This window comes from Stereum hirsutum (genome assembly GCF_000264905.1).
Source record: "Stereum hirsutum FP-91666 SS1 unplaced genomic scaffold STEHIscaffold_1, whole genome shotgun sequence".
Classification (NCBI taxonomy): domain Eukaryota; kingdom Fungi; phylum Basidiomycota; class Agaricomycetes; order Russulales; family Stereaceae; genus Stereum; species Stereum hirsutum.
In genome coordinates, this window is record NW_006763131.1 from 1,437,445 (window position 1) to 1,449,659 (window position 12,215).

Here is a 12,215-nt window from a genome sequence, read left to right on the forward strand (position 1 = left end):
CTTTCTTCTACAATGAGACACTTAGATGGGATAGCATGTATACTCCGAGTTACGTAGGGTCAATAGTGTTGGTCTCTTGGTTATCCAGTTTCAACCTTCGCTAGCTAGTCGCTTTGAAGCCCTCATAGTATCTGTAACTGTATGTAGGCTCTGTTGTGTATTGTATTTTTTTTTGCCAATAAAATATACTACAAGTTGAGAGCCATACACGTTGAATTGTTGTGAGCAAACTTGGTGGCATACAATTGGTGACATTTACTGCGTGAGAGGGTTGATTCCCGCTCTGTGCGATGTGAGTGAATTCGGCAATATAAAGGGTGGCTCTCAATCCCCTTCGTTTATACCGTGAGACAGATGAAATGTACCCCACACAGGTGAACTTTCTACCAGCAGGAGACTGAATGGAATTAGGTTTACAGGTTTTCCTTCGGTTGACTTTCAACCTTTTCGAAGTGCACAGTGATGTATATCCAACCCGTAGGGCAGTATCTCACTGAATGAGGATTCTGCGTATGCGACGGCTGTCTCTGAAAAACCACAATGCCGTTATTCTAATTCTGATTCAAACTGCTACCAAATTCAAACCCGAAGACCGTAAAATCACACATTCTCGCGCCATATAGTACCTCAACTCAGGCCCACCATTGATAGCCAAACCCCTCAGAAAAATGCATTCATATCGAACTCAGGTACCTGCACATCATGTTTCGCCGACTTCATCAAGCTCCCCATCCCCGCCTTCCTCGCCACCAAATCTCCCTCGTCCTCCTTCATCTTCTCTTCCCCTTCCCTTACTGGTAGCCCTCCCTCTCCATCAATCGAAAGCGATAGCGAGGTCCGTGACTGAGCACCGTCGCCGTTGAGGTTGGTCGTGGGTGTAAGGGCAGCGTTGGCGTTTTGCTCGACAGGCTCGGGCGAAGGTCGTCGTGTGGGCGGCTGCGTCGATACGTCCATGTCTATGAGGATAGACGATCGTCGGCGCATAGCTGGGCCGAGTGCGAACAATCGACGTGCAGATGTTGGGCTCGGAGGGGCTTCGTGCGCATGTGATGTCGGAGGATCGTGCGACACAGTTGAGGGTCTATCAAACGACCAGGAGCGGACAAGGTCGAGTGCGAGGACGTGGCAGCCTGTGACAAAGATTCAATACCATGTTAGGTACAAGGAACCTGTTTGGTATCCACGCACCCATTTTCGTGAATACACGCGCGATCTGAAGAATGAAGTTGAACTCCAGCCGCCCCGAGATCTCGCTCGTGCCCTTCGCCGTCTGAAGCGTCTTGGCCTTCAGCTGTGAGAACAACAGCGCCAGACTCGGGTCGTCGTAATGTGGGCTCCCAATCTCCATGATCGCAGGACCGAAGAAGGATGTCGCGATGTCTTGCAGCGGCATCTACATACCAGGAATCATCAGGACTTACATACGCGACATGAAGAAGGGCATTTTAGAAGCAGCAACTTACGACAAGTATCCGCACCGCCAAGTCCCTTCTCCTCAAGAGCCAAAATGCCCAACTCGCGAGCCACCTATTCCCACTCTTGAACGCGAGCGGAATTACGGTGCCATTAAGCACTCCCTGCAATATCGGTCCCTCATCGCTCTGCTCGACGATCCGACAAAGTGCGACGGCAAGCTGAAAGTCGTTTAGTTGCTTGATGCACACATTTACCGCGTCTTTCAGACTACCACCGAGGATGAAGAATGCCGCTGCATATTCTGAGTAGAGAGATAAAAGTCAGCCGTCCTCCCCTCAACACAGACTTGAATTCCACGAGAGGCGAGAGAATGGAAGTGAAGGGAAAGGAAGAAAACACGCACCGAACCGTCGCTTGCTCAACAGCGCAAACGCATTCTTCATCGCCGCAGTCCTCCACCTCGCCTGCCGAAAATCGTTGTTCAAGAACTTCAGCATCACCTGCTGCTCCTTGTGCCACGCCGCCTGCCTCCAAAGCCCATGCACGAGCTTCGACTTTCCGAGCGCGAAGTAGAAGAGCGAACAGGCGACGGGATCGCGCGCGTCGTTCGCCATGTACTCGTTCCGCGCGATGACCTCCATATGCGATTTCTGAGACCATCCATCCATCCATCCATCCATCCGCAAATTTGCATTGTGTCAGCACATCGCTTCCACTCAAAAATAGTCGAACTGTGACATTACCATAGCGTCCAACCCATTCAACCACAAAAACACCCCCAGCGCCCGCGCCTCGCTCCACGTCATCTTCCCCCCCTCACACGCCGCCACCGATGTAGTCAACAACAGCCCCTGACTCTCACTATGGAACGCCCAGATCATATCCCGATACCTCAATCGTGCTCGCCAGCCCGCCGCGCGACGGGCGGCTCCGGGTTCGGCGTGGGGGGAGGGGCTGTTCGGTGCGGAGGCGCGGTGGTTGAGGATGTAGAAGGAGCGCATGGAGATGAGGTATCGGAGGCCGTTGGCGTCGAGGGCGCGCCGCGATTCGTCGACCTGAGCGAAAGGTGAAAGAGAATCGGTGTGAGGGGACGAGAGGGGCGAAAATGAATGGAGTGGGGACTTACTTCGAGGGTGGCTTGGATGAGGACGAGTAGATGGGCGTGCTCATTCGGTGTGAGATGCGGTAGGGGGTGTTCTTCGAGTTGGGTGAGCAACTTCTCGACGAGGTCGCGAGAGAAGCCTTCGTCCTCATTTCTAAGAAATCGATCAGCTAAAAAGTAGGCCAAAAAAAGGACTGAGCTGGGTGAAAAAAATGAGACGTACTCATCGTTCTGCTCCGGAATATCAAACAACGATATATACTGCTTTCGATGTCGCCCGTTCACCTATCACACAATCACAAATCCTCCATGAGCTCACTCCATCGCCTTCTTCCCCTCCTGAAAAATCGGGAACGAGAAAGAACCACTCACCGCAGTATGCATCTGCTCCTTCCTCAAAAAATGATCCACCGGCACCTCCGTCCACACAAACCTCCCCCCTGCCTCCCTCGCTCTCTGTACGTTCTTCGCCAGATTCACGATGATCTCCTTCACTAGCTCCATTTTCTCTAGAGGACCAGATGGTCAATTCAGCATGATGCGTGATATGCGAAGGAGACGGTTGACCCACCCCATAATAAGCACTGCAACAACATCTGCGGATGATACTCCTCCAGCGGCCCATTCAGCCTCGCCACATGCTCGAACAAGCTCTCCGGCTCATCCGCCTCGTCCACTGGCTTCTCGCCAAAGTCAGAGGACACGCTCCGGCCCTTCTCCCCATAGAGACACATCTGCCGATCCGAACCGACCAACAATGCCCCGTGCGCGAGCCAAATCGAATCACTGATCGGATGTGGCAGCATCCTGTGTCGCAAAATCAACGCAAAACATTCATCGGTCAGCACAATGCCACCAACGTCCCCTTATTTTCAAAAAATGCAGAGACAACGCGGAGAGGCGAAGGAGGGAAAGGGGGAGAAGAGAAAGAAAATTGAACACATACTCCCTAACATCAATCCTCCTCACGACCCCCCACCCCGCCGCCGCGCTCTCCCCCTCCTCAAAATACGTCATCCGCTGCTGACACAGTATATCGACATGGTGCGCGAACCCGACGGCGAGGATCGACTGCCCATCCGGGGTCGAGGACCAGTCGAGGTCGTTGATGGTGGTAGTGTTAGCGGACGATTGGCCCGGGGAGTCGTAGGGGACGATATTGGAATATTCCAGCCCAGACGCGAATTCCGATTCCTTCGAATCCCAGATCGTCAGTTCCTCGCCCCGTTCGCTCGGGACGACTAATACACCCCCGCATCGTCAGCACCCCATCACACACGCCACTCCAAGGTATAAGTCGTCAGGTTCAAAAAAACGCAACGCACCAAGCACAGTCTTCTTCGCCGAACTACACCTCGCCATCCTTATCCCCCTCCTCCCCGTCCTCACCCTGCCCGTCCTCCTCCATCCTCCCCCGCCCCCAACCCCGCCACCGGACCCAGCTCCCTCCTCCGGGACCCAGAACGTGAGGTCTCCGTCCTGAGCAACGCCTAGTAAGACGTCGTGCGCTACGTTCGTTTGTGTTCTCCCGCCACCACTTCCTCCACCGCCAGCACCACCACCACTCCACGCCATCGGATCCACCGGCAAAATAAACGCCATAGCATCCCCATCCCCAATCTCCCCGCCCAATGTCGTCTCGCTATGCATCCACAGCCTTGGCTCCTCATGCTCAGACGTTGACTCCTGCCCAGGCACCCCATCCGCCGACCCCATCGTAGCATGCACATGCAATATCGAAGGCACTCCACCCCCGCCCTCGCCACCCACCTCCGTGATCCCAAAAATACACTCATGCCGCCCCGAAACAGGAGGAAGCGAGAAGAGCGAGGAGACGCGTGGGATGCGAAGCGTGAGTGGTGCGGGGGAGGTGGGAAGGTGTAGGGTGAGGAGGTTGGAGGTATTGGAGTAGGTTGCGAATGTGCGTCCTTGAGGGCGTCAGAAAACAAAGTAATAAAAACAAAGTGAAAAATAAATCAGTGGCTGTACATCACGGTTAAAAAATCCAAGGTGGATGTTTTGTGTGATTTTCTGTTCTGTAGGTACGCTTCTCGGAATTCGTCCTAGCCGAGCATTAGATGCAGAGCTAACACCTCAACGGAGATACTTTCTTTGTATCATGAATCATGCCCGGAACAGGTCAAGGGATGCCCACCCTGCAGGAGAGATATATGGTTATGAGGCACGGGTGCAACGTGATTGTTTATTCGGCGATGCTCAAAAAGGAAGATAGCAGCTAACCATTGAGCTGCGATCTTCATTTCGAGGCTTTGTCGAGCGGTGAAACACATATTTTCCGCATGGGAAGTCATCCAGTCATCCAAGATTCGTCCAGCCCAGGCCAAGACTCCCCCTCGCAAAGAAAAAAAGAACACAGACATACCTCCATCAAGCACGACCACCCGATCCGCGCTCTCCCACCTCCCTCTCCTTCCTAACCTCGTCCCTCTATCCTGATCCTGCTCATTATCTTGCTCGAGCGTCCACACCTCCCCGCCCTTCTCCCGCACGACACCCACCGCCCTCCCATCCGGGGTCCGCACGAATCTTAGGATCCTCGACTCTTGCCCTCTTTCATCCCCCTTTTCACTTCTTCCACGCCTTTCGCCCTTGCTCTTTTCGCCTTCGTCCCGCCCCTCGTTGTGCTCAGCTGCAGATTTCTCCCCACCCCGCGCTATAACCCTCAACCCTCCACTCCCTCCAAAGAATTCCTTCGGCTCAAGCTCGAACGATGTGAGGTGCGGGTATGTTATCAGTGTCAGCGTGAGTTGCGTTGTGTTCTTTGCTTGGCCGAGATTCGGATGGGGAAGGATATGCAGGTGCGAGGGGGTGGATGAGGGAGAGGGTGAGAGGAATGCCGGTGCGGTCTGTAAGAGTGTGAAGTGTCGGAGGAGGGTGGGTGGTCTGCGGTCGATGTTCTGTTACTCATGATCAGTGATATACACAGTTAGTAGGAGATTGGAAAGAGAAGTGGAAGGTAGAAGAACGTACAGCGACGGCAGTGACGACGACAGCCCCATCCGGGAGCACCCGCAAGAACAGATCCCATCCCTCTTCTTGTATCTCCCTCAGCTTTCTTATTCTCAGTTTCGCTTCTTCGTCTTCGTTTTCGTCTTCGCTCTGTGACTCCGAATGCTGTTTGAGTATCCGATCGAGGGCGTCACCCATGATTTCTCTATCGAGCCAGAACACGGACGATCCATGGGACGTGGACGGAGAAGAAGAAGGAGAAGGAGATAGGAGCGAAGGGTGGACAGAGGAGAATAGGTCGAGCGATGCGTGTAGTTGGAGGTGTTGTGGTGCGTCGAGAACGGGGAGGAAGATGCGGAGTGTCGAATCTGCGGTGATGGTGTATAGAATAAGATCGTCCCTACATTCAATTTACCCCACATATAAGCCTAGTAAAGAAGCTGAAGAGCTAGAAGGCTAGAAGACAGACCGACTGGACGCCTGGGTGTGTCGCCAGGCTATGTTCGTCACGGGACGGAGATGGGGTATGCCCTGCGTTTGTCGTCCAGAGGTGGTGAGGTACACGCGCACTGTATTATCTTGCTAGATGAATTGGTCAAGTCAAGCAAAGCAGATGATTAGGATGGGATACGTACTCGGGAGGTGGTGACGATGTGCATTAGCGAGGGGGAGAAGCGGACGCGAGTGGGCGAAGAAGAGGACTTGGATGACCATTTGATCGTCCATGTCGGGAGATCGTTCTCTAAGATGAGAGTATAGACTGAGAGGGAGGAGCTAGTGGCGACGGCGAGGAGACCTTGCGGTGTGCGTTAGCGCGGTGGTTGACTAGGGTAGTGTGGCGTGAGTAACAATGCATACCTGATCTGCAGTCGAGAGCGGTGATGGTCTGGGACTCGGGAAGCGTAAGAGATGAATGTATGCGCCAGGTATCATGCTGGACGCCGGAGAGAGACCAGGCCGCTATTCGGGAGCCCAGGGAGGCCACGATCTGGGCAGAAGGTGAGTGTATGCGCAGACAGGAGACGAGTATAACAGACGAGTTTCATTGCCGAGTCTACGGCGAGAGATGTGATAGAAGCATTGAGATGTCGCGTGGCAGGGTGGATGTCGGAGAAGGCGAGAGCACGGGCGAGGATGAGCGAGCGAGCATGGACGATGAGCACGACGTCTGCGGACGGATACAGCTGGTTTAAATGTCAGCGCAGGTCAGCATAGGTGAATATATGCAGCACTGACGAGGAGAGAGCGGCCCGGGAGAGAAAGAAAGGTGAGGACGTGGACTGGCTGTGCTGCGTAGGACCTGATGAGCTCGAGCATGTCGCGGTGTTCAGGAGGCGAGTGGCGAGGATCGACGCGCAGGCGACGCGTCTGTGGCCCACGTGGCTGGCGTCATACTTAAGGTCCGCCTCTGCATCCCGCTACAGCGCGTCTTGCATGCGACCGCTCCCCCAATGCGTCTCTTAGCCCTCCTCCCCCTTTCTCTCCTTGCCCTCGCCGTCGACGCTGCCTCAGATGTCCTCCAGGCCCCCTTGCATTCAGCCCCCGCTCCGCTTTCTGTAACTATCGTAGACGCCCTCGGCAATGACCCGGACTACGAGCTCCTCCTCAAGCTCCTCCGTCGGGCGAAGCTTATCCCTACTCTCAATAAACTTAATGGCTCCACCTTCTTTGCTCCCACAAACGACGCTATCCGTCAACACAACTCCCTTAATCTTCTCGCTCATGACCCAATACACGACGACGACTCCCTGGCAGACAACATTCAAGAGAAGCTCCGCCAGGACCTATTCTACCATCTCCTAAACTATACTATCGTCCTCCCTGTCGAACAGGATATTCAGGTCCTCAAGACCCTCCATTACCCACACAAACCCCTCCAACCACCCACTCACCAGCCCCCGCCCGGCCCTCCGTGGATGCCCACACCCGGTGGCACCCTCGGCGGCGAGCCACAGCGCCTCCGTCTCGTCTCCCGGGACGGCGAAGTGCATGTCGGCGTGGACGCTTTCGGAAGCGGAGGTGCAAAGGTGATCAAGGGCCTCAACGCCACCTCCAACGGCGTTCTCGTCGGAATAGACAGGGTCCTTGCCGTACCTCCAGACTTGGGTGCGTGCCTCTCCGCTTCTCCTTCGCCTGCATGCTCCGACTAACGAAACTCTATTTTTAATGAACAGCAAGCGTGGTGGCAGGCACTCCGTCTATATCCTATTTCCAGCGAATCCTTACCCCAGAGCTCGCTCGATTACTCAATTCATCGTCCGAGCTTACTCTCTTCTTGCCCGAAGATTCAGCGTGGGATGCGCTTCCTCCCATCGAGAGGCTCTACCTCGAAAGCGAGTTCGCTTCCGACGACCTCTACCGTATCTTCAACATGCATGCCGTATCGCTCGATTCCGTGAAATGGTCAGAGTCATTCGAGCCCGCTGTCAACCGTCAGTCGCACTTTGCCACCCCTTCCTGTTCCGTTTTTAGCTGACATAGCCATTTTGTAGTCACCACCGTTGATGGACAGACCCTCGAGATCGTCACGACGCCCGACAAGGTCCTCGTGTCCGACGCAGAGCTCAAGCAACCCGACATCTACGCCGCCAACGGCGTCCTCCACACCGTCTCCTCACTCCTCGTTCCCCCAGGTTCGCTCAAGATAACACCCGAGAAATACCTCCTCACGCTCAACTGCACGCGCTTCATCTCCCTCATCCACTCCGTCAACCTCACCCACCTGATCAACGATACCGACGCGACGTACACCATTCTCGCCCCGCAAGACGACGCGATTTCCCTGTTCGGCGAGGACGAGTTGCCCGAGAAAGGAACCGAGGAACTCATGAAACTCTTGAAGTATCATTTCTTACCCGGGAAATGGAAAGCGGACAAGTTGAAGGACGGGATGTTGGTCGAGACATCACTCGACGAGGCCGGACTCGACGGGAAGAACCAAGTCCTTCCAGTCGAGGTGGGCGACCACCACGCAGACAAAGACGTACCATCCTCGATCCGTTTCGGTGACGCGTCCGTAGTCGGAGATCCTGTGCGCGTCGAGAACACCGACGTCCTCATCTACTTCATCTCCCGACCTCTCGTCCCCCCCGCCGACGCCATGGCCGTCTCGCTCCCCAACCTCGACCTCTCCTCCTTCCTCGCCGCCATCTTCTCCGCCTCCCTCGCTGACATATTGAAGACCGCCCCTCGCACGACGCTCCTGATCCCACATAACGAAGCCTTCAAACGCCTCGGCATGCTCGTGAGCGACCATCTCCTCTCCGCTTCCTCTAAACAGGATCTCGAGAACGTTATATTGCATCATACGATCGACGACGTCGTCTATGCTCAGTCGTTCACGAACCGCACCGCACGCACCTATGCGACGCTCGAGGGCTCGGACCTCCACGTTAAGAGGACGGAGAACGGGACGCTCGTGATCAATGCCAGTGGCGGCTGGGACGGGCTCAGCTCGGAATTGTATTTGAAGAATACGCTCTCCCGCACCGGCGTCATCCACGAACTCTCGGACGTCCTCATCCCGCGTTCGGTAGACCTTACCGTCGGCAAACTCGTCAAAGCGGCGAAGGGAACGACCATGGCGTCCTTAATCTCCAAAGCCGGCATGGAATGGATCTTAAACGGCACAGCGCCGCCGGACGACTCGAAATGGTCGAAAGAGTATGGATTGCAGGGTACGGGGTGGACTTTACTCTGTCCGACGGATGACGCGTTCAAGCATATCAATCTTACGAGGTTGTATGCGGATCAAGGCGCATTGGAGGCTATAGTCGGTCAACATCTGATTAAATCGGAGAAGAGACCGGATCTGGTGGAAACACCGCCGAACAATAACAGACCGCTCTCCCTGGCGAACTCGGTTTCCTATCCGACGTTGTATTCGACGCTTGCGGATACTTCCTACGGCGACATCATATTCCGCACCATCGACCTTTCCTCTCCTCCCAACTCCGGCTCTCACTCTTCCTCTCACTCTCTCTCCGCAGACCCCTCGTCCCCCTCCAACCTCGTCGTAGGAATCAAAGACGCCCGCGGCACCGACGGCACCGCCGACTGGGCCAAAATCACATCCTGGGGCCGTTCCACAACCGGCCCTGGGTCCGGCTCCGGCGGGGTCATCCAGATCGACCGGCTCTTGCTTCCATATCATCCCCCGTGGTGGATCGAGTTTGGGCCGCCGGTGGTGGTGGGGGTGTTGGGATTGTTGGGGATTGTGGGATTTTGGTGGGGCGTGGGGAGGGTGTGGAGGAGGGATGCGGTGGAGGCGACTTATGAGCCTGTGGGGGGGTTTGAGGCGGATGGGGAGGAGGATGTTTAGGGGTTTTGTTGTTGTTGGTTCGTTCGCTCGCTCGTTCGTTCGTTCGGGAGATGAGTTGGGAGGTGGAGGGAAGGGGAGTAGGAGAGGAGAGGAGAGGAGGGAAAGGAGGGAAGGGAAGAGGAGGAGGTGCTGTTTATTTGGGCATTGTGGATTTTTGTGTACGTTATGGGTTCAAGTTGTAGTAGTGAAGCCGGTTTATTATAGTACAAAGTACAATTGCCGTTTTTTGTTTTTACACTGTATTGCATGCACTGTGCATATGACGCTGGGATGTCTATGTCGATGTCGATAATTTCGTTTTCGTTTTCGTTGTTCGTTGTTTCATATGGTATATGTAAATTTGGGTGGTCGTTATTTGGTGGTATGGTGTAGCGAGCGTGCGTGTATCCCCCTTTGAGGGTTGGCGTGGTGATTCACGTTCGTACGTTCGTTTTTGGAGGTTTGGAATTTGCATTGTCACATCTTGTATTTTAGACATTCATATCGTATTATATTTTTCGAGATAAATACACGCTTTAGCATATTCTACGTACATGCGCACCGGTACCCTTCAATGGTTCGGCGGTGTGACTCTGAGCGAGACCGACCGACTGACCGAGTAAGTGAGCACCCGATTGGGAAATATGATTGTTCGGTGTTCGGTGTTCGGATTGGATGGAACCGGGGGCGTGGCGCGAGCGGACACGGATGGGCAAGCGGAAATGGACAAGGGAATGGAACCGGCACGGGAAGGGAAACGGACGCGGAAAGGGGAAAGGAAAGGGACACGATGGTGAGGTCAGAATCCGATTTGATGTACTCAAGTTACTGTATTGATAACTGAGTCATTGAGAGATCCACGCTTGAAGGATACTGTACCGACGGTGTCCAACCGTGAGTATTTCGAACTCCCCAATACCCTCCAGTATTTTCAACCGCCAAGTTGAAAGAAAGCCCCGTTCCGCTGCCGTTCTCGCCTTGCACCTTCGCCACCAAGATGGCATCGTTAGAGATAGACTTTACAAAAAGGGAGTGTCTGGTAAATGGCAAGTTTAGAGTTAGTCACGGGCGCTTTGGAGACTCGGATGGTAAAGAGAGTAGAGGAAAACATATTCATTCGATGTCAGAGTTTCGATACGACTCGAATTTCATGACTGAATCCCGTCCTATCACGGTCACGTTCCTTCTCTCCATCCTTCTCCGGTGACGGCGACCTGGAAGTCCACCCAGCTCCTTCTTACTCTCCACCATACCGTTCATTTAATTATGCGGACCAGTAACTCACTGCCCCTCACACTTTTGAGATGTCTTTGCCAGCGGGAATGACTTGTATGAGTTACTAGAATAATTCGAACATAGGCTTGACGACGGACCTTGATGGAACCGGGCCCGTGGAACGTTGAGAGCACGAATGTATCTATGAAAAGGGTTTAACAACGTCAGTGAGAACACGGGTTCTTGGATGGCTAAACATGGGTGTAATTCTGTTAAAGCTCTTACGACGGTAGGGGTAGTAGCAGGATGCAAAGCGCAGGAGGGGATGCGGATGTCGCATCCTCTGGGCTCTTCTCTTTCTCTCGACATCTCGCTTGGGAGAGCTAGGTAAATCAATCGTGTGTGCGCTCCAATAACAGATGCCAGCGTAGAATAAAATATCTGAACATGCAGAGTCTATCTAAGCCAATCACTGTCAGTATGAGTAAGTAGGGCAGATTTGAAGGACTTAACCTGCTGAGAAAGTTTGGTTCGGATTCAGATCGAGCGTCATAATGGCGACTGTCATCGCAGAGCAGCTTCATAGATGGTACGAGAGTGTGGAGCAGAGACAAATCAAGGGAACAGATACAGACATTAAGTATTCTGATCCTGTCAGACTCGGAGCGGAAGGCGCCACCGTCCACCACGGAAAGCTCCGGCGGCTTTGGTTCCTAACAACACCAAATAGCCAAGCGCGTGTCGAGATCGGAACTACGACGCGCCTTCAACGCGATCGCGAACCTACCTAACTCACTCCACCCGTCCTACCACTTGCCAAAGGATTATCTGTGGTCACACCCGATTCACTGATACAACAGTGCTTCCAGCTCAGCAGCATCCTGTCTTCCTTACGTCCATCCTTGTACTATCAACCCCAACGTCACGGTGCTCGGAGAAGTTACGGCTGCCTTGATTTGAACGGCGTTTGCCAATCAAAAGTTCGTCAAATAACGGAAAAGTGAGGTACTACGAAAGAAGGAAGGAATTTAGTATCTACCACCTGCTGATCCCGGCTCAGGTTTTTCTCGTTTTCGGATACTATTTCGCGTCATGGCAGAAGGCACCGGTCACTTCATGGACGAGTTACATGCAGTGGTGCGCTCCAATTCCATCTTTACGAACCAAGACTAACCGTCTCTTGACTTGCATCAGCCCTATGCGAACGCGACT

At 53.9% G+C, this 12,215-nt stretch overlaps 3 protein-coding genes across 3 annotated transcripts; 2 read left to right on the top strand and 1 right to left on the bottom strand.

Moving 5' to 3' along the window:
* Positions 1 to 635: 635 nt before the first annotated feature.
* Positions 636 to 6,805, bottom strand: STEHIDRAFT_143578 (uncharacterized protein; the record flags this gene model as incomplete). The annotated part of the gene is made up of 18 exons (XM_007298619.1): positions 636 to 1,130; positions 1,189 to 1,393; positions 1,464 to 1,717; positions 1,820 to 2,066; positions 2,160 to 2,471; positions 2,543 to 2,672; positions 2,742 to 2,803; positions 2,891 to 3,027; positions 3,090 to 3,325; positions 3,465 to 3,759; positions 3,844 to 4,446; positions 4,902 to 5,436; positions 5,510 to 5,888; positions 5,958 to 6,070; positions 6,124 to 6,284; positions 6,347 to 6,476; positions 6,526 to 6,672; positions 6,725 to 6,805. The coding sequence occupies 18 exons, from the start codon at positions 6,803 to 6,805 to the stop codon at positions 661 to 663; spliced, it is 4,497 nt and encodes a 1,498-aa protein (XP_007298681.1). The 3' UTR covers positions 636 to 660.
* A 131-nt stretch (positions 6,806 to 6,936) lies between these two features.
* Positions 6,937 to 10,227, top strand: STEHIDRAFT_88896 (FAS1 domain-containing protein; the record flags this gene model as incomplete). The annotated part of the gene is made up of 3 exons (XM_007298195.1): positions 6,937 to 7,594; positions 7,663 to 7,920; positions 7,981 to 10,227. The coding sequence occupies 3 exons, from the start codon at positions 6,940 to 6,942 to the stop codon at positions 9,807 to 9,809; spliced, it is 2,742 nt and encodes a 913-aa protein (XP_007298257.1). The 3' UTR covers positions 9,810 to 10,227.
* A 253-nt stretch (positions 10,228 to 10,480) lies between these two features.
* Positions 10,481 to 11,389, top strand: STEHIDRAFT_117225 (uncharacterized protein). The gene is made up of 3 exons (XM_007298620.1): positions 10,481 to 11,096; positions 11,162 to 11,205; positions 11,289 to 11,389. The coding sequence occupies exon 1, from the start codon at positions 10,786 to 10,788 to the stop codon at positions 10,993 to 10,995; it is 210 nt and encodes a 69-aa protein (XP_007298682.1). The 5' UTR covers positions 10,481 to 10,785; the 3' UTR covers positions 10,996 to 11,096; positions 11,162 to 11,205; positions 11,289 to 11,389.
* The last annotated feature ends 826 nt before the right edge of the window (positions 11,390 to 12,215 follow it).

Coding starts and splice junctions, on each gene's coding strand:
- STEHIDRAFT_117225 (XM_007298620.1), top strand. CDS start 10,786: ATGGCATCGTTAGAGATAGACTTTACAAAAAGGGAGTGTCTGGTAAAT.